At 40.9% G+C, this 27,150-nt stretch overlaps 1 protein-coding gene across 1 annotated transcript in view; it reads left to right on the plus strand.

Annotated features, from left to right (window-relative positions):
• LOC139348689 (LIM/homeobox protein LMX-1.2-like) overlaps positions 1-26,436 on the plus strand; it is a 56,739-nt gene extending 30,303 nt beyond the window's left edge. The window contains exons 3-8 of the mRNA XM_070988968.1: positions 8,565-8,797; positions 9,020-9,195; positions 9,355-9,432; positions 16,259-16,325; positions 17,732-17,896; positions 25,251-26,436. Coding sequence (XP_070845069.1) covers positions 8,565-8,797; positions 9,020-9,195; positions 9,355-9,432; positions 16,259-16,325; positions 17,732-17,896; positions 25,251-25,408 — 877 coding nt within the window. The 3' untranslated portion in view covers positions 25,409-26,436. The remainder of the gene's footprint in view (positions 1-8,564; positions 8,798-9,019; positions 9,196-9,354; positions 9,433-16,258; positions 16,326-17,731; positions 17,897-25,250) is intronic.
• The last annotated feature ends 714 nt before the right edge of the window (positions 26,437-27,150 follow it).

Here is a 27,150-nt window from a genome sequence, read left to right on the forward strand (position 1 = left end):
TCTTTGGGGGCAACCAGGTTCAAATATGTGGAAAGACTTCCAAGAAGACTGGAGGAAGGTCTAGCAGCACATTAATGCCCACGGTGTCTGAATTACATGTTCAACTATCACATGTAGCTGGAATGTGAGGATTTGACGTATTCTGTTTGGGTGTCACATACATTGAGCCATGTGGATGACACAGTGGATCTTTTCTGCCTGAAAGGCTAAAAGGCTGCCTCACCTTCACTTTACTACTCTTCGCCTTCTTTCCTCTTTTTCCAGCACCACCATCTCTGATAGACTCCTTCAGGGTAAAGTGAACCTCCAGAAGGTGAATAAATGAGTGCATCTGATTGATTGCTGAGATCATTTCTCTGGTAATAAGCATGCTGAAGTGAGTCCCCAGAGAATTCTAAGGCCTTACTCTGACTTCTTGAGCTTTGGCTGAGCAAACAGCACATCCCCACTCTCTGAATCCTGCTTTTATTTCTCCCTGCCTTCTTCACAATCATCTTTTGATAACTCCTACTAATTAAAACTCCAACAAGCTGCCACCCGAAGCCGCCACCCACCCAGCCAGCCTCCTCCTTTGGGTCACCCAGCTCCCTAAGGAGCGAGAACAAACAAGAGAACAGTGAAGGAACACACACAGTCTGTTTTTACTCCTTCATCCTTTCTCCACTCCTCTTATCCTCTTTAATCCTGTACCTCTTTATGTTTGTTAAGCCGCTCGAGCAGTTTGGAAGCATAGGGCACAGGGCCAGGAGGTCAAGGAGGCTCCTGCAAAGAGGTGGCCTCTAGCAGTGGTGGTCCAGGTCCTCGCTGAAATAAACGGCTGAGGACTGTTCATGAATCCTCTGTTGGAACAAACATTTGCTCACATTGAAAGCTGCACCAAACAAGATTTTAAAATAAACAAGACTAAAAGTCCAAAGCCTCACTTGCTGCTCCTTGAAGCTGCAGTGTTCAACAGACCCCACATGTGTTGGACGGAACTCAGAATGCTAATTTTTCTGTCTTTAAAGCCTTAGCAGTTATTGAGCCAGACATGTAAAGCTTGTCCTGAGGAAAGGTCATAGGGCCATTAAAATCAAAATGTTAATCCTCTTGGGAGCATAAATGTGCTCAGTACATTTAATGAAAATCTTCCATCTTAGTTGCATAACTTGCATTTGCTGTAAGGGCTGTGCTGCGTGGAAACTCATGGAGAATACAAAAAGTAAAAGTGGATACTTGACAGAAAGCCATAAATTTAGGTGTTTTGTGAAGTGACAATCAATACTGTTGTTTTCTGGGTTTTATGCAAAAAACATTCATATGTACAAGTCCTTTAGGAGACATTGTTGCATTCACCAGTGTTCTCAAACCAAAAAGTAACGTAATGTCTATCTAAACCAGTGTGATGTGCCTCATGGCGTGACAGTTTGCAGAGAATCGAACAGAATCAGATCACTAATGGAGCCAAATGATCAAAGAGTTTGAAGGTATTAGTTACTATGTTTTGTCAGCACCATGTGTCTTAAATTGGTTTGTCCAGCCAATATATATATATATATATATATATATATATATATATATATATATATGTGTGTGTGTGTGTGTGTGTGTGTGTTCCCCTCATCCAACACTTAGTGAGGTGTTATTTTGAGTTTGCTGTATTCAGTTCAATTCAGTAATGTTCCATTCTTTTTAAAGGCCTTATTTGGTAAATCATTTATCACTTCCGCTATTTTTTTTTTTTTTTTTGTGGGTAAATTAAAACCCACTCTTTTTGAAATCTGAAACCTGGGTCCGTTGTCTTCCAACTCAATCCCTAACAGCACATCAAACCTAATTCAGGGTTTGCTGAATCTGATGAAACACTTGTATAAGCAAGCTTAACAGAGAAAAGAGAGGTTTAGAATAACATTTAAAAATGTTCTTGCATGAGACCCAATCCTTGAGAAATTCAGTGCAATCTGACATTTTGGTGCTTTAAAAAAGAACACAAAGAACAGCTGCTATTGTTTGCAATGGATTTCAAGTTTTCATGGTGGATTTACATACCAACATGCCCACACTAATTCATAAACCACTCCTGCATTTCTAAGTTCCCCACTGTATCGAGGCACAGTAGCTTAAGTTGGAACAAGGCTTCCCCAAAGATGCATGTAATCATCTTCTGATTCTACACATTGGATGCAAGGAGGGACGGCCACATCTCCAATTGACCACTGTGCATATTTGCCTGCAGCCTGCAGAAGCACTTTTCATCTTCTGGTGTGCTTAGTATGTTCCACATACTCATATGTCAGTATATGGCTAAGCAGAAAGCTTGCAGTGGACCTCCAAGCTTCGATGGTGCATTCATGGCTTTGTCCATATTTTAATTAGTCAGGCGTAGATGTCTTGAATTATTTTGTCCTCATTGACAAAATAACACAGAACAGTATTTTTTTTGTTGGTGGTTTTTAGTTTTTCTTTTCATATTTATGTCCTCATCCTGTCCTCTGACATCCTCTATATGTTGGCTAGAGAACAGAGCAGATGGTTGATTTGTGGAATTAGATTTATAATAGATAATGTATAATACATAACAGATTGACTTTATACTGTAATTTTCTTCTGTAGATTAGAATAACCATTTGAGCTCTTGGCAGGCCCATATGTCAGCCATGTGTTATTCAGTTCTCCTGCACTGAAGCCATTTGCATCATTATAAAAACCACACAGTTGACCAACACAAAGGGTTCCTAGTGGAGTGTTGGAGTGATTACAGTAAAAGAGTCTCTCTAACTAAACTCTGTGAAAAACTATATGAAAACTATTGAACTGGTTGGAAAATAGGGACAAACTTGAATGAAGCAGTAAAATTCCGTTGTGACAAACAGTTTTAAAGGGCAATGGATTCAAAATTTGAAGTGAGCTCCAGTAAGTTTACCCCCCGCAACCCCGAAAGGGATAGGCGGTATAGAAAATTGATGGATAATTGTAAGGAAAATAGAGGATAAGTTCTGAGACTGCTGTTTGATTTTAGCTGGCTGTGTTGATCTTAAAAGCGGTTATTGATTTGCAGATTCATTTAAAAGAAAATTAAACTTAAGTCAACATTCAGTCATTATTTATTAAAATATTCATGCTTGCCAGGAGATAACTGACATTTTGCACGCACAACTGACTTGCTATGCCCAGACAAAAAGACTGTCAAGGTGACTAATTTGAATTACTTAACTGATATATTTTTGTTGTACACTGAATTTTACATATGGAGATGTCAGTTTTGGTTGGTAGTTGGTCACAAACTGGGCCCCTCTGAAATTCCAAACTATGCACCACATAATATGTATGCTATCGCTGAGCATACGTGTAAATGTAAATAAATATTAGAATGTATGTTTTAAAATGTACTGGTCTGCCCAGAAGTGGCTATTACCATGCATAATACCAAGCACTTTATTTCTCTACGTGCTCATGATATATTGATCAGGGGGGACAATCCACCTTTCAAATGTAAATATTATTTAAAAAAAAACAACACAAAAAACAAGCAAACTACAAGGCACTTACAACAGGTTGAAGAGGATTTACCAAGAATCTTAAGACCTAAAGAAAATCCACTCTTTAACATCTAGGTTTATATGGGAGAATTAAAGAAAACTCACAATGGAACTATCAGCTCTCCAAAGACAAAGGGGGAAGGGGGATCACATCTTACGAGATCTGCTCTGCTCCCACATTTCACTCAAACTGTCAAGAAAGAAATGTGACTCAATCATTGCGGAAGTAATCTCCACCTGGCATCAGGTCAAAAAACAGCAAAATTCTGTTTAACTGATATCTTCACTCTCCATTTCCATTGCAATAACCTTCAAATGGGAAGGCATCAATTTCAGCAGTTTCATTTCCGCAATGGAGCAGTAAAGAGGTGCACACTCTCTGTGACATGTATGGTCCCGAAGGCCTCCAAGTATTTCAGGACATCCATAAACATTTCAATCTACCTGGCACATCTTTTTCTATCTCCAACTCTGGCCAGCGTTGCACACTTATGATGGGTCTTAGAACATACCTCTCCCCACGCATCCATTTCAAACAGTTCTCACCAGTCTTACATAAGGCGTCCTGTAAGCCTTGATCTGCTGACAGACTCTGGAAGGCGGACCTCTCCTCAAATAGCTCCATCAGAAATCTTGAAACTAATTTGGCACAACATGCAACTATCCTCCAGGAACCTCAGAGCATACTTCATTCCCCACACATTGCAGAGAATTGAAGCTTTACCATCACCAAACTGTACCCTATGCACTAGAAATGCACTGGCCACATTTTCCATATGATGTTGGAGTGCGCAGGGGTGGCAGAGTTCTGGAAGAGGGTTGTAGAGATGTTATCAAGCATATTGTCCATAACAATTCCCGTCTTACCAGAAGTCCTGTTATTTAATGACAGATCCAACTTGGAACTCTGTGTTAATCAGTGATATCTGTGACTAGCTGGACTTACAGCTTCCAAGGGACTGATAACCTAGAAAAACAGAAGGAAAAGAGGGTTACCCCTAACTAACTCTCTCTCTCTCTACCAGTGACGTGCGGTGAGGTTTATGACTGGTGAGGCACTGACTCCTCTAGAGTCGGATGTAAAAATATATTAACCCAAAATAGAAGCTTATATTTCAATTTTGACAGGAGTGAGGCACAGCTCATCCCTGCCTCACCTCGCCCTTCTCCCACGTATTTGAACAGGAAATGCTTCAATTTAGCGATTTTAACCATAGAAATGTTGAAATCCATCCATCCATCCATTTTCTATGCTTTCATCACTGGAGTAATGTAGAGTTAAGATCATCACTGGAAAATGTTGCTGGCCTTTGCACCTGTGGGGCAGGGAACATCATTTTAACGATTTTCAGACTGTAACAACAGACTGCAACTCTTAGTTTAAGCTAAGACACACTTGTGTGGCCATTAAAGCAAAGACAATATAGAAAACAGTCCATTAACAGCATTAGATGATGCATGGTGTAATGTTGCATTACCATAACAGCCGTGGTGCAGAAATTACTTTCAACACTGGGACGATGAGGAGCATTTCAAAAATCAATTTTAAATGACAACTTCTAACGGAAATATATTCTGCGTGCTGATAATCCCAATATGTAATGCTTAGGCAGGGACAGCGCTTGCTGTCTGTCCTCTTGAAAAAGTGCTCGCTTTGGCTTGAAGTGTTGTGCGTATCAGTTGTACTGCTGTGATAAGCCATTTCCAATTTGCAAAGCTTACAGAGCCCCACATCTCTGTCTAAAATACTCCCACACCTTAGATGAGGTTTTTTTAGCTGCAGTTTGTCCTCTAGAAAATCCATGCTTCGCGTGGGTGAGGATGCCATTACTACTGAACATATCTCGTGTCCAAATTATACCAAATTTGACAGCACACATCTTTCAGTCCTCAGCAGTACACCTGTCAAGTGTACAGTATATCGGATGAATGATTCTTATGCAAGGGACATAAATACAGACAGACAGACAGACAGACAGACAGACAGACAGACAGACAGACAGACAGAGATTCCTTGTTTTGTAGTTAGAATATGCAAAGATAGTTTCTTGAGTTCATAGACAGCAAGCATGGCATTGAACCGGCGACCTTTTTGCTGTGAGGCATGCGCACTACCTGCTGCTCCACCGTGCCGTCCCACTTACATTTTTAGCAGTCTTATTATTACTGTTGTTGTTGTAGAATACATGTATTTAAAAGCACAAACAGCATCACACATTGTTATCCACAATAACATGACTGCCTCTGTCTCCTGTGCTCTACTTCACTTTTTTCCACTGTCCTGGAGTGTCTCAATATCAGCCTCTGAATGGACAGCCAGAGAGACAGGGGTTGAAAAAGAGGAACTGAGAGAGATGTAGGGAGGTGGACAGCAGGGAGAAAGAGCTTTTGAATAGAGGAGGGTAGTCACACTCAGAGAGGAGGAGGAGGAGGAGGAGGAGGAGGAGGAGGAGGAGGAGGAGGAGGAGCGCAGCTGTCCAAACACTGAGCCCTTCTGTACCTGCCTTACAGCTACGTCCTTCCTCCTCACACCCCTCTATCCTACCCTCCTTTAACCCTGTACCAAATTTCAGTGTGCCTGCCTCCGATGCTTGTTGTAGCCTTTATTGTAACCATAACACAAATTTCAACTATCCATCACAAAGTAGTATAACCAAGTTGTCAATGTGTTTTACAGATTTATTGTTCATCAGATTTGTAACAGTTTTGGTGTCATGTCAATTGGGGCATCAGGACAGTTACAAACACTGTATGTATGACTTATTTTGGTGGGCTATACATATAACATATCCAATGCACCCTTTGCATTACAGTGGTATTTCTGAAAAGCGTATGACTTATTTGTCAGAGGAGTGAAAGTTTCAGTGACAAGTAATTCATATACGGCAGATGAAAGCATCCAATCTATGTCCTCAAATTAATACACGAAACAAAAATAAATATCATATTTTCACCATGCTTTATACTGCACAGCTGTTTCAGGTTTGACTGGCACAATTTTAATTTCTTTTATCACAAATACCTCGACAAGTTCATGAGTGAAGAGTGCACTTTAACAAGGCTTACCTGTCCAACATGAATCTCAGTTCTCCTGTGCTTCTGGGGAAACTGAGGCCCTCAATCAAATTATTGTAGAAGGAAATGATTTTTAATACGATGTCATTGCATGCTACAGAGGTCACTGCTACATAATACACATAGAACACTCCCATGCCTTGGACTAGGCTTCCAACACAATGCATAAACTAATACAGAGTCTTCAGCATTTCCAAAAGTCTCTGTTCTGGATTCTAAAATGCCAGAGCACTATGGACATGAGGTGACATTAGACATCATAAGTGTGAATGAAGCCATAGACACAAACAACTATTCACACTCACATTTACACATATGGGCTTCCTATTGAGTCACCTGTTACCTGCACCTGGAGCCCTGTTGCTGTGAGGCTGCACCACTGTACAGCCAGGAAATAAATCAGATCAATCAAATGGGCCTCTTGAATTTGTGAACCATACTCAGAACACATTGGTTCAGTAACATTCTTTCATCTAATAGGACCCACAATCACATATTGCCTCATTAAGTGGGGAGTGGTTGGAAAATTGTCCCTATACTTTCCATCTGAATCAGCCCTCTGAGCAGGCCTTCTGTGGGCCCATTACAACATCAAAAAAGCCTTTCACATACACAGGAAGCTTGAAAGGGATAAAATGAGTGCTAAGTAATTGCTCATTCATTTATCTTGAACACATCTGGCTTCTTTTCTGGTTCGTGGTTACAGCAAATACATGCACAATAATGACGCACTGTACAGTGTGCAGTATACACCTGCTTTTTCTATTTTCTCCCTCTGTGTGTGTGTGTGTGTGTGTGTGTGTGTGTGTGTGTGTGTGTGTGTGTGTGTGTGTGTGTGTGTCTCTCTCTCTCTCTCTCTCTCTCTCTCTCTCTCTCTCTCTCTCTCTCTATCTGAGGATGTTCTTCAATTCTGCCCTGCATACTCTTAACAAACACTTCCAGAATTGAAGTTCAGGGGCCCTTAATGGGAAAAGCCTGTGACACTCACTAAGCAGAGACAAGTGCCCAGAATAACATGTGTGATAAAAATCTGTAATAACAGCACTCCACATTTAAGCTAGAGTAGATAAGAAGCATTAGAAGCATTTGTTGAAATTTTCTTCAGACAGCAATCAATAAATCAAATGCAACCAATTCACAACATTAACCATGTTTATTATTGTTCTCCGCAAACGTTGTACGTTGTATACTTATTATTGGTAATTTGACCTTGAAGCCCTGCACATTGAAAAATTATGCCAATGCGCCTTGCAAAGTGAGGCCAAGTTGTCCTGACCAAGTGTCCATATGTGACAAGGTGGGAGTGAGAATGTGTTGCAATAACCCAGGAGCACAGTACATGAAGAACGAGTGAGCCGCTGCAGCAGCGACAGACTGCAGCTAACCCAGTAGCATCAGCTGTGAGCAGTAACTGCCAGGCCAGGTAGTCAATTCAGACTGAAAGACTCTCTCTCTCTCTCTCTCTCTCTCTCTCTCTCTCTCTCTCTCTCGCTCTCTCTTTTCCTCATCAACTCAACCTAACCTCATCACAACCTCTGTGAATCAATGATGTTGTTGCTGTCAAAGTTTAAAACAGTGCCTTTCTCTGCTGCGGCCAGCTGTCATTGCAGTGTCAGATCGATACAGCCGTCCTCTTCCTCCTCTTTTGTCACATTCATCAAGGGTCCTTCCACTGAGCTCACATCTTCACCCCTTCACCACCACCACCAGTGTCATGGCAGGGAGGTGGGGGTAATTCCTTGCTCCTTTCATCCTTAAAACCTTGACCTTAAAATGACATTACAATGGTGTCACAATTTCCAAAGACTCCTCTCATATTTCTTCAACTTTCCTTTTGTGTACTATGTTATATAATTTTATTATTCTTTAAGCACCTTCTTTTAAGTCTCCTGACTGAAATGTGGTAATTGAACAGTTTTTCACCATGCAGTCTATATTGTTAACATTCCCCTCTCTCATGTGTGTCTTCAGGTTGTTTGCCACCAAGTGCAGCGGCTGTCTGGAGAAGATAGCACCCACAGAGTTTGTAATGCGAGCTCTGGAGACTGTTTACCACCTCAGCTGCTTCTGCTGCTGCGTCTGTGAGCGCCAGCTGTGCAAGGGAGACGAGTTTGTTCTGAAAGAAGGTCAGCTGCTGTGCAAGAGTGACTATGAGAGGGAGAAGGACCTGCTCAGCACAGTCAGTCTAGACAACTCGGACTCAGGTAACACTGGGTATTTTGAAGCAGACTGCACTGCACACCCAGTGAATTTGGAAACACATCCAATTAATTCCTTCATGTACGAATCTCTAAGTGAAATATTGGTTCTCATTAGGATCAATCTAATTGAATTTTACCTTGCCTGTAATGCAGAAAAAGAGAATTCAATATAGTTAGACATGTAACGGCAGTCAAGTCTGTAATGAAATAATAATCTGGTGGCAGATAAAAGTGAGGATGAGAATCTGGATGTGAAGTCAGAGAAGTGTCCTGCATCAGGGAAAGGCAGCGATGACAGCAAAGACCCTCGCCGGCCCAAACGGCCACGCACCATCCTCACCACCCAGCAGAGGAGAGCCTTCAAAGCCTCCTTTGAGGTCTCCTCCAAACCCTGCAGAAAGGTGAGCAGACATCTATGAAGTGTCTATGAATATCCAACTGTGTTGACATAAACTCAATAACAACATCACAACTTGGCTACTGAAAAGATTGCACTACTTTTAGTTTTAGTTTTTTCATTTAAAAATGGCTAATGATTGTGACTGTGCTGTGACTTGCAGGTGAGAGAGACCCTGGCCGCAGAGACGGGACTCAGTGTTCGTGTGGTCCAGGTCTGGTTCCAGAACCAGAGAGCAAAGGTCAGTAAAGCTGTATATGGAAAAAATGCTGATATATACAGTGCATTCAGAAAGTATTCACACCCCTTCACTTTACCCACATTTTGTTAGGTCACAGCCTTTTTCCAAAATGGATTAAATTCCTTTCTTGCCTCATCAATCTACACACAATACACCATAATGACAAAGTGAAAAACATTTTTAGAAATTTTTGCAAATTTAATAAAAGTAAAAAACTGAAATATTGCATGTACATAAGTATTCATACCCTTTACTCAGTACTTTCTTCAGGCATCCTTGGCAGCGATTTTAGCCTCAAGTCTTCTTGGGTATGATGCTACAAGCTTGGCACACCTGTATTTGGGGTATTTCTCCCATTCTTCTCCACAGATCCTCTCAAGCTCTGTCAGGTTAAATGGGGAGCGTCACCGCACAGCTATTTTCAGGTCTTTCCAAAGATGTTCAATCAGGTTCAAGTGTGGGCTCTGGCTGGGCCGCTGAAGGGCATTCACAGACTTGTCCTGAACCACTCCTTCATTGTCTTGGCTGTGTGCTTAGGGTCGTTGTCCCGTTGGAAGGTAAACCTTCACCCCAGTCTGAGGTCCTGAGCACTCTGGAGCAGGTTTTCATCAAGGATCTCTCTATGCTTTGCTCTGTTCATCTTTCCCTTGATCCTTACTAGTCTCCCAGATCCTGCCCCTGGAAAACATCCCCACAGCATGATGCTGCCACCACCATGCTTCACCATAGGGACAGTATTAGTCAGGGGATGAGAGGTGCCTGGTTTCCTCCAGACGTGATGCTTGGCATTCATGCCAAAGAGTTCAATCTTGGTTTCATCAGACCAGAGAATCTTGTTTCTCATGGTCTGAGAGTCCTTTAAGTGCCTTTTGGCAAACTCCAAGTGGGCTGTACCTTTTATTGAGTAGAGGCTTCTGTCTGGCCACTCTAATATAAAGGTCTGATTGGTGGAGTGCTACAGAGATGGTTATCCTTCTGGTAGGTTATCCCATCTCCACAGAGGAACACACACACACACACACGCACACACACACACACACATATATATTAGTGCTGTCAATTAATTAAAATATTTAATCACGATTAATCTCATGAATGTCATGGTTAACTGGTGATTAATCGCAAATTAATCGCACATTTTAAGGGATCAAAACAGGGTGACACAAAACAAAGTTACAAAGTGCACATCATTGTAAACTAGGACTCAGCCTATAGTGCAGTTAAACCATGGCTTAAACTTTCCTTTATTAAGTTTCCTTCGGACTATGATGCTCTTCAGTGTATTCAGCAGAGGCTTATCAACCCAGCCTCTTATTTCTCTCCAGAAAGAATGAACATTACTTGGCTATGGCTGCAGTAAGCTTATTCTCAGTTACGGTATCCATATGCCTCTGTCGAAAACCATCCATTGTCGCCTGGTTGTGACACGGAGGCGGCGGAGAATTCGCATTCACCGTGTGTTTGGCCATCAAGTATTTCAGTGCTGCAGTGATAACTCAGTTTACACCAACAACACACAGAGATAACTTTGGTCTTGTCAGTCGACACATCTGACAACTTTTTGAAACGAAACTTTCCATTCAGAATCTTGTTCGCATGTCGGCGTTTCACGCTTGACATCCACACAAACCGGTAGCCTACTCTTTTATAGCTAGCGAGCAGGCAAGACCAAACACGTGCGTGTGGTGTGCCAATTGTTTTGTTTCCAGTTTACAATCGGATCCTGTAGTTTTTCTTACGTTACTAGCAGTGGCCACAGCTTATAAAAAACTACAAGTTCACTAGGTCACAAAGAGCGTTAATCGCGCGATTAAAAAAAATTACGCTGTTAAAATTTATTTGCGTTAACGCGTTAACGCGATATTTTTGACAGCACTAATATCTATATTTTACACACACACACACACACACACACACACACACGCACACACACACACACACACACACACACACACACACACACACATATATATGGCTGCCAGTTTTACTGTGCCTCTGCTTTTCAGCCATTAGTGGAGATTTCAGCTGTCTTACAGTCTTACTGCCATGAATTCAGCTGTTATGTTGTTTTGATCCAAAAACAGATCCATATTGGCATCAGCAAACACAGGCTTACAAAATCAAGGATGAGAAGGGTGACTATCAGCTTTCAACTAAAGTGGGGTTTAGTTCATAAAGAAAACTTTAAATCATGCATTCTGGTGTAGTGTAAGTGTTCTCAGCCAGGTGTGAAAGTTCTTCAAAACATCTGGAAGTGCACTTAGCCTCTTCCTGCTATCTAGAGCTGTTCATCACAAGTAACGGAAGGCATACCCAAGCCCTACACATAATAGTGGTCCTTTGAGAGATTGCACAACGCTTTCCTTCACCTGAGAAGTAGCATGTTTGATATGATCACAATGCAGCCTGAACTGATATCATGATCCATATCCAGATCATGTGAAAACGTGGTCTAACTGCCCTTTTTTGGCAAAGTTCTTAATTGTCTAAACCATCTCTTCATCAGTTAAGCTTCAGTGGATCAAGAATTTACAGTCTATTATTTGCTTGGCTTGGTGGCATTTGGGAGAATAATAATATAATAATATCCAATAAGCTGTTTACTGCAGTCAGTGAGTAATCTATAAGTATTACATTATTTGTTTAATGTTTGATCTAGATGATTTATGTCATACAGGTTAGTTTGTTTTTACCAATTTTCAGCCAGTCAATTAGAGTCAGTCAAGTCAAATTTATTTAGATAGCACATTTCATGAACTGTAAGCTCAATGTGTTTCACACACTAAAAATATACAAAAGAAAAAGAGAGTAATGTGTTTTGTTTGTGTCTTCCCAGTGAGTTGTCAGGATTTTGAATGAGCTGGATCTATCCCAGTCTTTTTGGGAATCCCCGCAAGAAGGGCATTACAATAATCTACCCTTGATGTGATTAATGCATGACCCAGTTAATTAGTTATATTTAATTTTGGAAATATTCTTTAGGTGGCAAAATGCTGTCCTAGTTATACTTGTTAAGTGGCTTATTAAGTTGCTCACTGGGTTTCAGAGACAGCAAGACGAATTTGGTGTCAACTTCCTGCCTGTGACCTCTAGTACCTACTGCAAGGATCTCAGTTGTGTCTATGTTTAACTGCAGAATGTTTGGGGTCATCCATTTGTCTTATGTCACTGATATAGTTGACTGGGTGATTTATAGGGCTGGGGTTATGAAAGTAAAATATAGAGTTCTGTATCATCAGCATATGAGTAGTTAAATATATTGTGCTATTGTCCTGATGGAACCAAGTAGCAGCATATACAGATTAAACAATAAGGGCTTATAACTGAGCCTCATGGGACCCCAACAGCAAAGGTTAAAAAGGCCAAAATTTTAAGCTGTCAAGAGGTACAGAGAATGTCCTGCCAAGAGAGTCAGTTAATGACACACAGGCCAACTGAATTTAGTCCAAGAGTAAAATGTTTTGGTCATAGTGTCAAAGGCTGTTGTCAGGTATAGTTATACTAAAATGGAGGGTTTATTTTAAGCACTGTTGATTTTAAGATCATTGATTACTTTTATTAGAGCTGTTTCAGTGATGCTGTTCATCTCGGTCTCAGATTAGTAAACTGTTTTGTATTGGGATATTTGGGGTTATGTGGAAGTGCCCTGAGGTGATTCTGCAATTAAATACTAGAAAGTAGCTCACTAAATTCCTCTAAGAAGCCATGTTTAAGTTTGAGAGGGTCACACAGTGTAATGAATAGCTCAAGGGATACAGATTTACAAACAACAGCATCACATGCAAAAGATAAGAAAATTCCAAAATAGATATAATTTATATGATGAGCTTAGAGGGCAGCAACTCCCCCACCCTTCCTATTGCATTTTGTGCATGTATAAAACTTACATTTTCAGTTTTAGAAATTTCTGTCAAGTCTTTGTTAGCAGTCTCATCCAGCCTGGTTTCAGTGAACATAATACAGTCAAGTTTGTTGTTACACATGGTGTCATAAATGATGAAAGTTTTGTTGGATAAGGATCTGACATTTAGCAGTGTCTGCTTTAGACTACTAGTCGCAGAAGCAACAGCTAAGTGTGACACAGCAGGTTTACCATGGACAAGTTTCTCCAAGTGAGCACCATTATCGCCAACTGATCCAGGTGATTTTTTTAGTCCAATTATATCTATTGCTGATTAGTACTGGAATAGTGTAAGCATGGGATTTTCATTATGGGGCAAACTGTGAGAGGACTACTAAGATATTGACTCAGCTTTGACCTTCATGTGTTGAACAACATGTTCATAGATAAAAGATGAGATCCTGCATGATCTAGATGGAGGCGGTCATGTTTAAAGAGATCCATTATGTGGTTGAAGGTGAAGTTGTCCATTTAAGGCACATTTCTGGTACAGCAGTAGCTTTTAAGACAGGTGTGCAGTTGCATTAATCAGCTAAACTTGTTGTCAAAATGGAGGGAGAGCAGTGGGCCAGCCATTATACATTGTTTTCCAGTGTTCAAAACACTGTCCATGAGGCAGATGAAATTGTTGCATCTTAAGGTCATTGCTGCCAACATGCACCGTAACAGACAAGACAGATGGGTGCTGACAAAGCAGCTGTAGGATGGAGGTTGTAATGTCCTTAACAAGGGCAGCCGGGTGGCAGGAGGTTGTTGATCTGAACATGACGGACTGTGGATGATGCCATAACAAACATAGGGAGAAAGCTTGCCCAATTGTCCTCAACAATGGATTCAGTGGAGATGGAGAGCCTCTAACATGGAACAGTGGGGGAAAAGCCCATAGTCCCATAGTTTTCTATCATTCACCAAATTCCAGGGCTCTGAGATAGAACAAGCTTGAGACTTGGATTTTACGCCAAGACTCAAACATGCATCCTCTTACACAGCTAGTGGAGTATCGGATGGGATCAATTCAACCATGGTGAGAATGGACCCAGCCAAAGGCAGGTTGGTGTTTGGTGTCTAATGGGACTAAGATACATGAGGATACAGAGCATGACATGTGTTTAGCCTGGGCAGCAGCAATTGGGGAGGTGCATGAAGAGCCCGTCCTTGATCTCCTCAGTTAGAGTATAGACAATTCTCACACATACCCATGGTTGGCTAGTTTAACCACCAGGCTAAAGATTTGCCTAGCCAAGCCAGCAGCAGAGGCAGTAGGAAAGACCAAGGGGAGTTTTTGCAATCAGTCTATCAGGTGATGATTAAAAAAATATGATCAGAGCTGCAGGGTTTGTCCTGGTGAAAGTCTCTGTTTTGGAGCACAAGTTACTTTGTCTAAAATCAAATCACAGCATCTGTAGCTGTTGAGGTAAGTTGAACTTCCTGAGCTGATGCAGGAATATTATATATAATACTATATTAGTAGGCCACCTTAGGTCATAGGAGACAGTGGGTCCCAGAATCCTGAAGGTTTCCACAGTGGAAACAGTGTTGTTGAGGATGGTGATAGAGGGCAGTGTTGAGGGACTTCTCCTGAAGTTCAGTGTCATCTCCACAGTTTTCAGTGTGTTCAGATCCAGGTTGTTCTGACTGCACCAGAGAACCGGTTGTTCAGCCTCCCTTCAGTATGCAGACTCTTCAATGTCTGACGTGCAGTCATTGGTGTAGAGATCATTCCTGGGGGTGCTGATGGTCTATGTGTTGGATGTGATTTTCTTAAGGCTCACCTTCCTGTCTGCCAGAGAGTTCATTATTTACTGACAGGTGGAGGCTGGCACAGTGAGCTGGGTGAGTTTTGAGTGGAGGATTTCTGGGATGATCGTGTTGAATGCTGAGCTGTATTCCACAAACAAGATCCTTGCATATGTCCCTGGATGGTGGAGGTGCTGCAGGATGTAGTTGAGTTCCATGTTGACGGCGTCCTCCACCGACCTGTTTGCACAGTGGGCAAATTGCAGAGGTCCAGCTGGGCGCCTGTGATGTCTTTCAGCTGAGTCAACACCAGTCTCTCAAAGGATTTCATGACCACAGACGTCAGGTTGACGGGTCTGTAGTCATTTAATCCGGAGATTGAGGATTTTTTTGGCACCAGAGTTGTTATGGAGCATTTGAAGCATGAGAGAATGTCACACAGCTCCAGAGATTTGTTGAGGATCTGTGTGAAGATGTGTGTCAGCTGATCAGCACAGACTTTTAGACAGGAGGGGGACAATAAAAATGCAATAATCTCATAATTTACCCTGTAATAAATTGGGCTAGCAATTTATATTATCTGCTACATCTATGCAAAGTAGTTTGTTGCAAACTTAGTTTTTGTCCTGATCTTTTCCATTTCTGTACTATATAGGCATATACATTTTTGAACCAGTCCTTACAGCAGTGATTAATCATATCTTCCATTACATTATAAATCTAGACGCGTGATGTACTTAGATATGTACACTTGTTGATTTGTCCTTTTTTCCGTATTCATGAAGGGCCATTCCATTTCGCCTCTCCATTTCTTGCAACCATTTCTTTTTAGATTTTCTTCTTTGAATTATGTCATGTTAGGACTCTTGTTTGTGAAAAACATTTTCCTTGTAATCACAATCATAATCTGTAATGTCATGAGCTCAGGTGCATCTTTTCACTTGGCAATGATGTCAATTTATATTTTCCATTAGTGGTTGCTGAACTAAACATTAGAATATCCGAAGCACTCAAAGTTCTGAAAATATTTGCTTAGGTCTCAGGTGTGGTTTGACCACTTCACACACTTTTGTTTAAAATTAAATATATAATTTAGAGTAGGTTGACGAATGAGCTCTCAATCTGTCAATGTCAATAAACGCCTGTCAGCCACATACTAAGATTTTTACTGTGTTTATTTATTTACAGATGAAGAAGTTAGCCCGCAGACAACAGCAACAGCAGGAGCAACACAACAGCCAAAGGCTAGGCCAAGGTGAGGATTTATCATTTGTCTGTGTGTACACTGCCCTGGTTAGTTAGCTGATTTCTCTGATGTTACAAATAGAAAAGCACAATTGATATCCATCTGCAAGACGTAATTTGTCCATTATAATTGTAATGACTGGGATTACTGAGAACTACGTAATTCATGAATCATTTGGAGAAACAGCTTGAAATATTAAATTTATTACAGGAACAATAAACAGAGGACAGTCACTCAGCAAACACTCCCAGTTTTGTAGGCTTTAGAATGAGTCCCATACTCTGAAGTCTGCTGGTAAATATGAGTTTGCCGATGGCAGGGCTATAAAGTGTGGGCTACAGCCATGATTCTTGCTGCAGCACAGCTCCTCATAGCTAGCAGGCTTATTGCCACTGTGGTCTCACAGCGGATATGAGCATACAGTTTAGATAAGTGTCTCAGTGCTTTGGCAAGCACTGCCTCTATCTGTTCAGGGACTTCCAGCATGTCAATATTGGCATAGCAGCATGGTTTATTTCTCATGGAAGCTGCTGCTGTTAACCAAATGAGCTAAGCAAACCAGCAAATGGGGGTTGTTTGAAGTTGATGTTAGGATGATATGAAGCCTCCTGGATGACTGGTGAGATGTCTTCAAGCCATTCAGTTTAGACAATGCATTTACAGTATATGTTTTTAAGAAGCCATTTGTTGTACAGCATTCATAGTCTGTAGAGAAAAGCATGGATGTAGCGTCTTTGTTCACATCCATATGGATTTTTGGTGCTCAATGCTGTAGAACAACAGAATTCAATTTTTTTTTTATTGCTTTGTGAGTATATAGTATATATATTTAATTATTTATTTATCTATGACAATAATATCTATACAGTGGCATAGAAAAGTTTGGGCACCCCTGATCAAAATTTCTGCCATTATGAAGTGAGCAAAGATGAAACATCTGCTTCATTTTAAGCAACGCAAGAGATTTGAGCTCTCAGATAACTTTTATCCAGATCTCTGACCTTAATTAGCTTGATAGGGCCATGGATTGTCTCATGATTCATTTGGCCTGGGAAAATCAAGATTGTGATTTGGCTAATGTAAACATAAGTGTCCATCTGGTTATAAAACACTTGAAATTAGTGTAAATATAAATAGTGCCCGTTATGTACAGTAAGATGCATTTACAGGTTTCATTAAGTAAAAAAATAGTACTGCTGATAGAGGAATTCAAAGAAAAACATCCAGTGGAGTTTTCATTGAGCTTTAACACATTACTAAGGCATGAAAGTCCAAAACTATTGGACACGAGGTCAGAATGAAAATGGTTTACACAGAGGCAGCGAAGGTGGGTGAAGGTTAGAATATAGGAAGACAGTGATCACTGCAGCTGAGAGTTGTAACCCTGTTCGCACTTGTGCCACTAATTTTTACAGAGGTGATATCAGGTTGTATGGAGGACCTGCTCAGCTCCTACTCAGGGCCTCTACCTCCAAACCATCAGCAGCTGGTGACCATGGAGCACAATAGCTACAACACTGACCCCTTCCAGCAGGGCCTCACTCCACCACAGATGCCTGGTGACCAACTGAATCCTTACGGTGAGCATCACACTCAATGCACAATGCCTGTGCCTGTGGATGAGTGTTAAGCACTGTGGCCTTTCTGTATTCTCTGTATACTTGGTGTTTCCTCCCATATTACAGTTTTTCTCCATTGGTTTGGCTCATTTCTTGAAACAGAAATTACATTCTCAAAACTCTAAGATCATTTGGCAAAACAGTCTTACAGTTCAGCACAACACCATAGCTCACTTGCAAAAGCTCATATCTCTCCCAAAACTGTTCACTCATGCTTCAAAACTAAATTCCTTTCCCATATAAACAGTGCCACCAAAATGCAAAGATCCTTCTCAATTGCTTTGGCTCATTTCTTGAAACAGACCGGACGTTCTCAACACTCTTGGTGCTTTTGCCAAAATAGCCTGCATGTTTCAGCACAACACCATGGTTGACCTGCAAAAGCTCATATAGTTCACTCATGTGTCAAAACTAAATTCCTTTCTCATATAAATAGTCAGTGCCCCCAAAATGCATGGTCCCTTTGCCATTGTGTAAGCACTGCGAGTCAAAATGTTTTGATGTTTTGTCACTAGGACCATTGAAATATCCCTCATGTCCACCTCTCCGTCTTAGCCCAGTCCTTCATTGATAATGGTTACTGTACTAGTTTTTTTGTCTAGCTAACAGAATACAATTATGTATAAAACTGGAAAAAAAAAAATAGGATTTTACAGTAACACATTGCACTCATACTGCCAAGGATACTGTAACCATTATTATTCACACACATAAAGTAACTTCCATACATCAAAGTAAAAAGAAAATGTATACAGCATAATATACTGTAATATAAACACATAAACAAAAAACACTGGTCGCTGTCCTCATCCTCCCTCTCCTGGCCGTCCTCCTCCCTCTCCTGGCCACGCTGCTGTCTGTCTGGCCACAGATTCTCGTCCACATCACAGCATATATTCTCCCTTGCAATGCAACGAGGGAAGAAACATGCATGTCGCAACCATCCCCTACACTGATTGAAGGGGATTGTACTGGTCCTGGTCAAACTCTATATTTACATGTTTGGCAGCATTCACAACCATGGACAGCACCTGTCAGGTAACTAAACATACTGTTTGATTGGTCATCTGAGATGTGTGAAACTCCTCCTTCGTTAGTCAAGTTCTAGTTTCACCTGACTGTCAAGTACTGTAATCAATTTATCAAATGTTGCAAGAGATTCATACATGGTATTCATGGTGTTATGTTCTTGATTAATTTTGACAATTGAACAGACTATTGTGCATGTGATGACTTACACAGTGAAATGATGCTGACATGTTTTGGAGAGAACAACCTTTAGACTGAGAATCAACAATCAGTTTAGATCAACAAGATCTCTTCATTTGGAAACTGTGTTAAATGTAGGCTAACTGAGCTAACTGTAGGCTACCTGTGCTTGATCATTTGCAAAGATATACTGAGACATTGAGACATGTACTAAGACATGTGCAATTTGATGAAATGAATGAGAAATTCAATTCTGTTGTGAACAATTGGCAAGTAGTTTGGACGTTTGTCCATGTTATTTTGAGAATGTAATTTCTGTTTCAAGGAATGAGCCAAACCAATGGAGAAAAACTGTAATGTGAACTGTGGTACTTTTCCATAGCTGTCTCCAGCTGGAGATCTGTCCAAACTGTTTCCCTACCTGCCACCCAGTGCATGCTGGGATAGGCTACAGCTCTCCAACCACATTAGGGGAGTATTATAGTGGTTTTACATTATGAGACTGCCTGTTGATTGAAGATGTATGAAGTTGCATTATGGGAAATATAGGATCCAGTGTGGTACCTCTTTAATGTTTTGAAATTAAATACACATCACACAAATAAATACACATCAACAATGGATTGAGACAAAATTTAGGAGGCAAGTGGGTGCCATAATAAATTTAGTGAGTATATCTTTAAAATAAGACCAGACATGGATAATATATAGACAAACCAATACAAGTGTTAAAAATGTTGCTGCTGCTGCTGCTGCTGCTGCTGCTGCTGCTGCTGCTGCTATAATGACACTTCCCCTGTGTTCTCACCTTCACCATGTGAGACCACCATGAAAATAAACATGTAGTTAAGTGGCAAATGGAATGGTTAATCCACTTTGTCACAGCACCTATCAATGTTAACCTCACCCCCATTTGATTGGCTGTGATGGTAATTAACCTGTAAGTCGTGACGGCTGGCTAAACACAGATAACCCATCAAATTGTCATCATTTAGACCCAGTGAGCCCAGTAAAACCAAGTGATACTCAAGAGAGCAGTACTTCACATCTGTGTGCCTGTACAACACACACACACACACACACACACACACACACACACACACACACACACACACACTTTGTCTTCATTTAGTATGCATGGATATATGAATATGCAAATAAACCCACCTCTATCTCCACCCACCCCTCCGCTGCTTGCCTGCAGCTCATGTGTACCTGCTCACCTTCAACTCTGCTCATCAAACACACAAATAGCACTTTCTGTCAAAAAGCCCTGAAGGAAAACTAACCTCATCTTGCTAGCATACTAGTAGCTTATGAGGAAACCCTTTACTATGACATGCTTTCTTAGTGAACAACCCCAAAGTCATGTGAAATTTTCTGTCAGAATAATTGTAATAAATATGCACACCACATTCATTGACTAACATTATCTAGCATACCACAACCTTGAAAGGGGCAAATGAGTCGAGAATATTGGTGCAACTGAATAATGAGATTAGAGCATGCCTACTGAAGTGAGCGCATTAACCAAGTTACAGAGGTCCTGCTTCAGTGGCTCCGACTGCTGAGGGGGAATGTCTTTTGTACTCATATGGAGATGAATATTCATCGACAGGTGTTTATGTGTTATTCCATGAATTTTTGCACCTGGAAAGCAACATGTTTTTCCCAATATCTCCTTAACATCTCTGATGATGGACCCACATATAATCAAGGTGGAAGGAGAAGGCAGTGGGAAACTCCCAAGGCTGTGAAGTTTAAGACAGTAAACCTCTTGCTCAGCTCCAGCTCTGAGGCACGTGAATGGGTAGAGGCTGCAATTTCTGTTTCGAACCAGGGTCCAGTGATCTTCAGACAAAGGACTTTGACAAGACAGTGTCTTGTGCTCTGCCCTTGCTTGAACCGAGGAGCAGTTCATAATGTTTACAGGAGTACGGGCTACAGAAGTGGAGGGAAGCCAGAAAACTGTTGCTTCCAGAGACTCTGGATTTAAGAGAGCCCCAGCTGGAGCTCCACCTTTAGTAAAAATGAGTGTTCCAGTCAGATTGGCCCCCACATCTGACATCACACAGGGCTTAGGCCCACCTCAATACAGTTGACGTCTTCTAACTTGGTCACTGTCCCACCCGCTGGTTACAGAGTGAATCTGCGTCACAGTCATCAGTGTTATTACCTCGCTCATTCTGTCTCCAATAGCAGGAAGATGTCACAGATACAATGAAAAAAATGCCATTTTCTCTGTTTTTGGCTGCAACAACCAACACAAAAATCTTAATCTATTCTTACCATTTTAGGATGTCAAGACCCAGTCAATTAACTGTATTTTTGTAATGGCAGTGTGACAGAAACACTGTAAAAATGTGTGTATTTTACTCCCAGACTGCTTTGTAAACGAGGGCCAGTAATGATACAAGCTCAACGATTGATCAATACCAGTTGTCCATGACCTGACTTCAAACTTGGAAGCTCTAAGTTTTGCCATGTTTTATGTTGTTTTACTGTTTGTTATGTAAGTTAGCCTGTTGAACTTTGCATTAGCAAGATGCTCAACTCGTGTGGCTACTCACACAGTCTTGGGCATTGTTGGGCTAATGCTGTAATATTGAGGGACAGTGAAGAGAAACTGTCTTTAAAGTTGGGCTCTATTTGGGGTGTAAATGACCAATGAGAATAAACATTTTTGGATTTGGTCCAGTAGATCGTCTCGGTCGGCAGCCATGACACAGGCTGTAATGCCTGTGACATGATCCTTGCAAGCAACTGTGCCAGTCAATGTCCAATAGAGGACAAACCTCATTTTAAGCCAATAACAAAAGTAATAGGTTGGATGCTGCTAACAAGAAAAGTGTACCGTTACTGCAGCACTAGCTCAGGTGCCAGGTGTGTGTACGTGTGTGTGTGCGTTTATGAGTGGTTTGCTTCTGTATGTAAATTTACTTGAAAACCATACTCTGAAGGTAACGATATACCTACGTGTCAAAGAGAAATGGTCAATCTACAGGAATACATTTTCTTGGCAACGTTGTGTAGCTTTGATCAGCACCCAGCAGCTAGCTTGCACAGACCATAAAAACATGTAATGTTAGTGGCCTGCTGAGCAGTGAGGCCAGGGCTAAAACAGATCACATTCCTGCTTGAATATGTTAAGTGGATGTTAACATTAAAAGAAAGCAGCTAAACTTGGAAGCTAAAAGCATTGGCAGAGCTGTGAGCTGCAGTGCCTGCTCAGGCACCAATCTGGCTCAGGCCTTTGGGAGTTGACCGATCAGAGCAGAGTGGACTTTTCAGAGGGGGCCTTAAAGAGATAGTTTCAGACAGAGGCTGAATAGAGGTGCTGCAGCGATGTACACTATGAGGAAAATGTGTTTTTTGAATATTAACCATGTAAGTCTATTTTAGCAGATCACCCAAATAAAAGTATGAACTGGAAAATTTGCATAATGTGTCACCTTTAAAATTCTGTGGGAATGAGGAAGTCACAATGTCTACTAGAGGAGGTGATGCCCAAAAGAAACCAGAGAGAAATATTATACCAAATGAGCTTGATGACATGATGACTTCAATTTAAAATGGTTTTAAGTTAGGACTGTTTGTAATCTCAAATCCACAAACTATGAACGTGACCACTGACCACTTATGAATATAGCATCATCCTTAAGATTAACCTACAATGGAAAAGGAACAGTGTTTATTCAAATGTCCCTTCATTGCCATCTAGTGTATGATCTTAATTGTGAATCAATGATGGCCAGAAAGACAATTTTGTGAAGCTTCATGAGCTGAGTGTTACCATCAATTCTGTGGTTGTGTTGTTTCTAGCTGGACCTGTGTGAGTTATAGGGTAATATTTTATTGATTCATTTATTATTTCATATATTTATTGTTCCATGTGTGGGAGGGTCTGAAGTTGGAAAATGACACGAGAGAAAATTCAAAAATCAGAAAAATAATGTTGTTTAAAAAATTATATTTATAACCTATGCTCTGAATGCTTTTATTATCTTAAAAAGAAACGTTAGCCTCAAGTTTGAGTTGAATTAGGATGTGACTTTTTAAATAAGATTAAATGATTGTGTAACATAGCCCAGCAAGGAACCAGACGAGTTTGCAGATCTCTTATTTTGCATTATAATTTGTCTGGCTAGTGTTCAAACTAAAAAATCCTCTTTTTGAGTGAGCAATGAGTGATTTAAGTGGTGCGGGGTCAAACCTGAGTGGAGCGTGGAGTGATATTAAGCGAAGCGCCTTGGAGCAGCTTGGAGCAGCTTGGAGTGGCTTTGAGCGCTCCAAGCTGCTCACATGCTCTGTGCCCCTCATGCCACATATCCACACACTGACTGCCTGCACACGGCTCAAGAGGATGGGGAGAGAGATTACACTGTGTATTTCAATAGTCCTTCTAGACTTACTGTAGGCTACTTGTTACATTGCTCTTTGGGAGTTCTTTGTACTGCTCTGTTGATTAACAGGACGAAGGAAAAATGTTGTTGACAGAAGAAAAAACAAACAAGATTGACTTTTTGTGGTTCTTCATACTATACAATCACACAGTATTTATATCCGAGGTTATCCTGCCACCTGATAGAAATCCCAACACACTACAAAGCAATCAAAGTAACCTATAGGCCTCATGCAGAGATTCCACTGGGCATGGCCACGTTGCTTCCCAGCTGCAATGCAATTTTGTTCCATCTTCCATATGGCTTCATACCCCTTGGAGCATTTCAGAAGTGGAGTGCTTTGCCTGTCTGATTTTGTTTATTTGCTGGGATTTTGCTAATTTGGTAATTGTTTTCTTGATGTCTGTGTTACTACCATGGGTAATTCAGTGACATAGTTAAAGGTTTTCTTGTCTGTTGTAATTGTTTTTATTGCTGATATATGGAGTCTGCACAAGGTGTTTTATTTTGAAAATTATTTTGAAAATTGTTCTGCAGAGCAGAGCAGAAAGCTACTTCTGGGAAATGCGCTGCAGTGTTTCTGGCAGAATCACAAGCATTATTAAGAATGGTTGTGATCATCTCGGGTAGCCACACTGCAGCCTTGACCTCAACTATGATGGCACAATTTGGACTTGTCATTGAGATGTCATTAAATGTTAGAAGACCAGTTTGACAACAGAGAATATGGTAAGTTTACATAAATGATTTATGGAGTTTCAGGATGGAAAGATAGTAGCTTGACTTGTTGCTAAAGTAAGCTAAGACCAACGGAGGCCAGTTCAACAATATGGAATACAGAAACATTGCAGAGGTGATTTACTTAGTTCTGATGGATAGCTATCTATCCATCAGAAAAATAAAAAATAAAAAAAAGTCAGGCCTGGGGTGCCAGGAGCCAAACCTGGCAAGAAAACTCCTTCTGCGTCCCTGTCATCAGACTGATCTCTATCAGTCTTGGTGGCTGTACCCCATCATAAATTTCTGTTCCACCCTGGCCGTGATAAATGGAAGCCAGCAGATTGATTCTCTGATATTTAGAGACTAAGGAGGGACTTGTCACTGGACAGAGTCAGCTGATAGGATTGTCACTACCCAATCTGAGTGAGACAAGTCACTCCACAACCTGCAGGGTTGGGGGACATAACACACATTCAGAACTATATGCTACTGTAGCCAATCAATATCAGCCAATCAATATCTGCAACAAGTCCCACTAGCTTCCTGTTTTCACAGGAAACATGTAAATATGTAGACATTTCACTTGTCAAATCACTGCAGTTGAGGTCAACAAAAACATTCATGACACCATAACAATGGTACCATAACAGCCAAAGTCAACACCAACCACAAATCACAGTTCAATGTAATGTTAACAGAGGAAGCTCAATAGTTTAAGTTTGATGATTAGAATTGCTATGGCATGTTTATGTTGTCTTAGTTAATGTCAAGTTGTCATAACAAAGACTTCTCAAACAATGTCAGCTTTGCATTAAAAATGACATAATAACATAAACATTCACAAAGACTCCATGGTCATGACAGGTGTCATGTCAATCATATGCACACCACATTGAATAAGACATAGCTTTCAGATCTCAACAGTTAAACTAGTAAAACACCACAACAGTTGTGTTTGACCATGATTTCTCTGCTCTTCCCAGGTACAGACTCCATCTTCCATGACATTGACAGTGACGCGTCTCTGACAAGTCTAAGTGACTGCTTCATGGCCACTTCAGATGTAGGGTCCATGCAGGGTCGAGCAGGGAACCCTATTGACCGTCTGTACTCCATGCAGAGCTCCTACTTTGCTTCCTGAGACCCAGCCATCACTTTTGGTACAACCCCACCCACCACAGCGCCTTCCCGGCTATGAACACTGAGCACAAAACAGTGCAGACACAAGACACACAGGCCACAGGATTTTCCTGCAAGACATGAATTACCAGGGAAATGTGACTGCAGGACAGAATCCACCAAATATACCTGACTGACCTCCACCAGCCAAAGGAAAGAGAACACTTGAAAATGAAACTTCACTTGTCTTCACATGCTGCCCCACCCCCCACCCCCTGCTGTCTGCATGGGGAGCTGAAGCAGTAGGCTACACTCTGCATTCTGCTTTTACAGCTGGGTTAATTTTTTTTTTTTTTTTTTTTTTTTTTGAAGGGATAGCTATCAACATTTGTACAGATTTCATAATGGAAGTGTTTATTTGTGAAATGGAAATTTGGATTAAAGAACAAGACTGTGATTTGTTGAAAATTTAGTCCAAATCAAACTGTCACAGAAACATTAGACTGCATGTCTCTCAGTGCTTAATACAGTTTACTAGGTGCATTAATACTGTTGTAAGTTGTTTTCAATGGGACAATTAAACAAATACAGTTTTGGTAATGTAAGTTAGGCCAGCTACCAAGCTTCTCTGGTGTAAAAAATGATCATCTATGAGCCAATTGATTGATACCTGTTGCTGAATGTATATAAAGCTCTATATATAATTACTGTTCTTCAGAAACATCCAGTTTTGCATGTTAGGATGGACAGCAATTTATTTATTTCTCACCAACGTGCTAGTATACAATAAATCTAATATTTATATTTAAAAAGTATGAAACCATGAAATACGATCCCATTATAAGGTACAAAAAACAAGCATCCTAATTCATTGATTATTTGATTCTGCTATTTATCATAGTATTTGTGTTGTTTTAGTGAATGTGTAAATTAGTATCACTTTGCTATTTATTTTATCAATTGAGATCATCTGGACATTCTGAAGAATGCATTTTGAATTTGCTAATTTATCAAAAATGTTGGTACTTAAATAAAAAATCCATCCTCTTGAATTTTCATCTTCATTTGTTGTAAGACCAGCCTCACACAAGGCCATTACACCTGGAGGCACAACCAGGTCCTCAAGAGTATGGCAGCAGCTCTTGAGAGCAAGAGGAATTCCACCAACTCCTCGCCCCTGAGAACAACCAATTCCATCACGGCACCAGCATTCATCCGAGAAGGACAGAAAAAGCCCAACCATCCCCCTACAAAACCAGAAGCTGGACAGCTAGCCATGGCCCGGGATTGGAATATGCTAATTGATATTGGCCAGCAACTAATCTTTCCGCCTGAGATTGCAACCACCACCCTCAGGCCAGACTTGGTACTCTGGTCCCATTCGCTGAAGTCTGTTTACATCATAGAGCTCACAGTCCCATGGGAGAGCTCAACCGAAGAGGCATATGAGCACAAGAAACTGCGTTACACAGAACTGGCAGCAGATGCTCAACAATGATGATGGAATGCAAAAGTCTATCCGGTTGAACTGGGATGCAGTGGTTTTGTGGCTTCTTCCACCATCAGGCTGCTGAAATACCTTGGCATCCATGGACAGGATCTGCGATAGATAGACAAACAGATCAGTCCCTGAAGCGGCCGAAAGAAGCAGCCAGTGGATATGGATCAAGCGGAAGGACTCTTGCTGGGCTCAAAGAACAGCAACATAACCTGCACACTAATCCAACTACCCAACACCCCACTTGAAAACCCAGGTCAGAACCC

Source organism: Chaetodon trifascialis, chromosome 20 (assembly GCF_039877785.1).
Source record: "Chaetodon trifascialis isolate fChaTrf1 chromosome 20, fChaTrf1.hap1, whole genome shotgun sequence".
NCBI lineage: Eukaryota > Metazoa > Chordata > Actinopteri > Chaetodontiformes > Chaetodontidae > Chaetodon > Chaetodon trifascialis.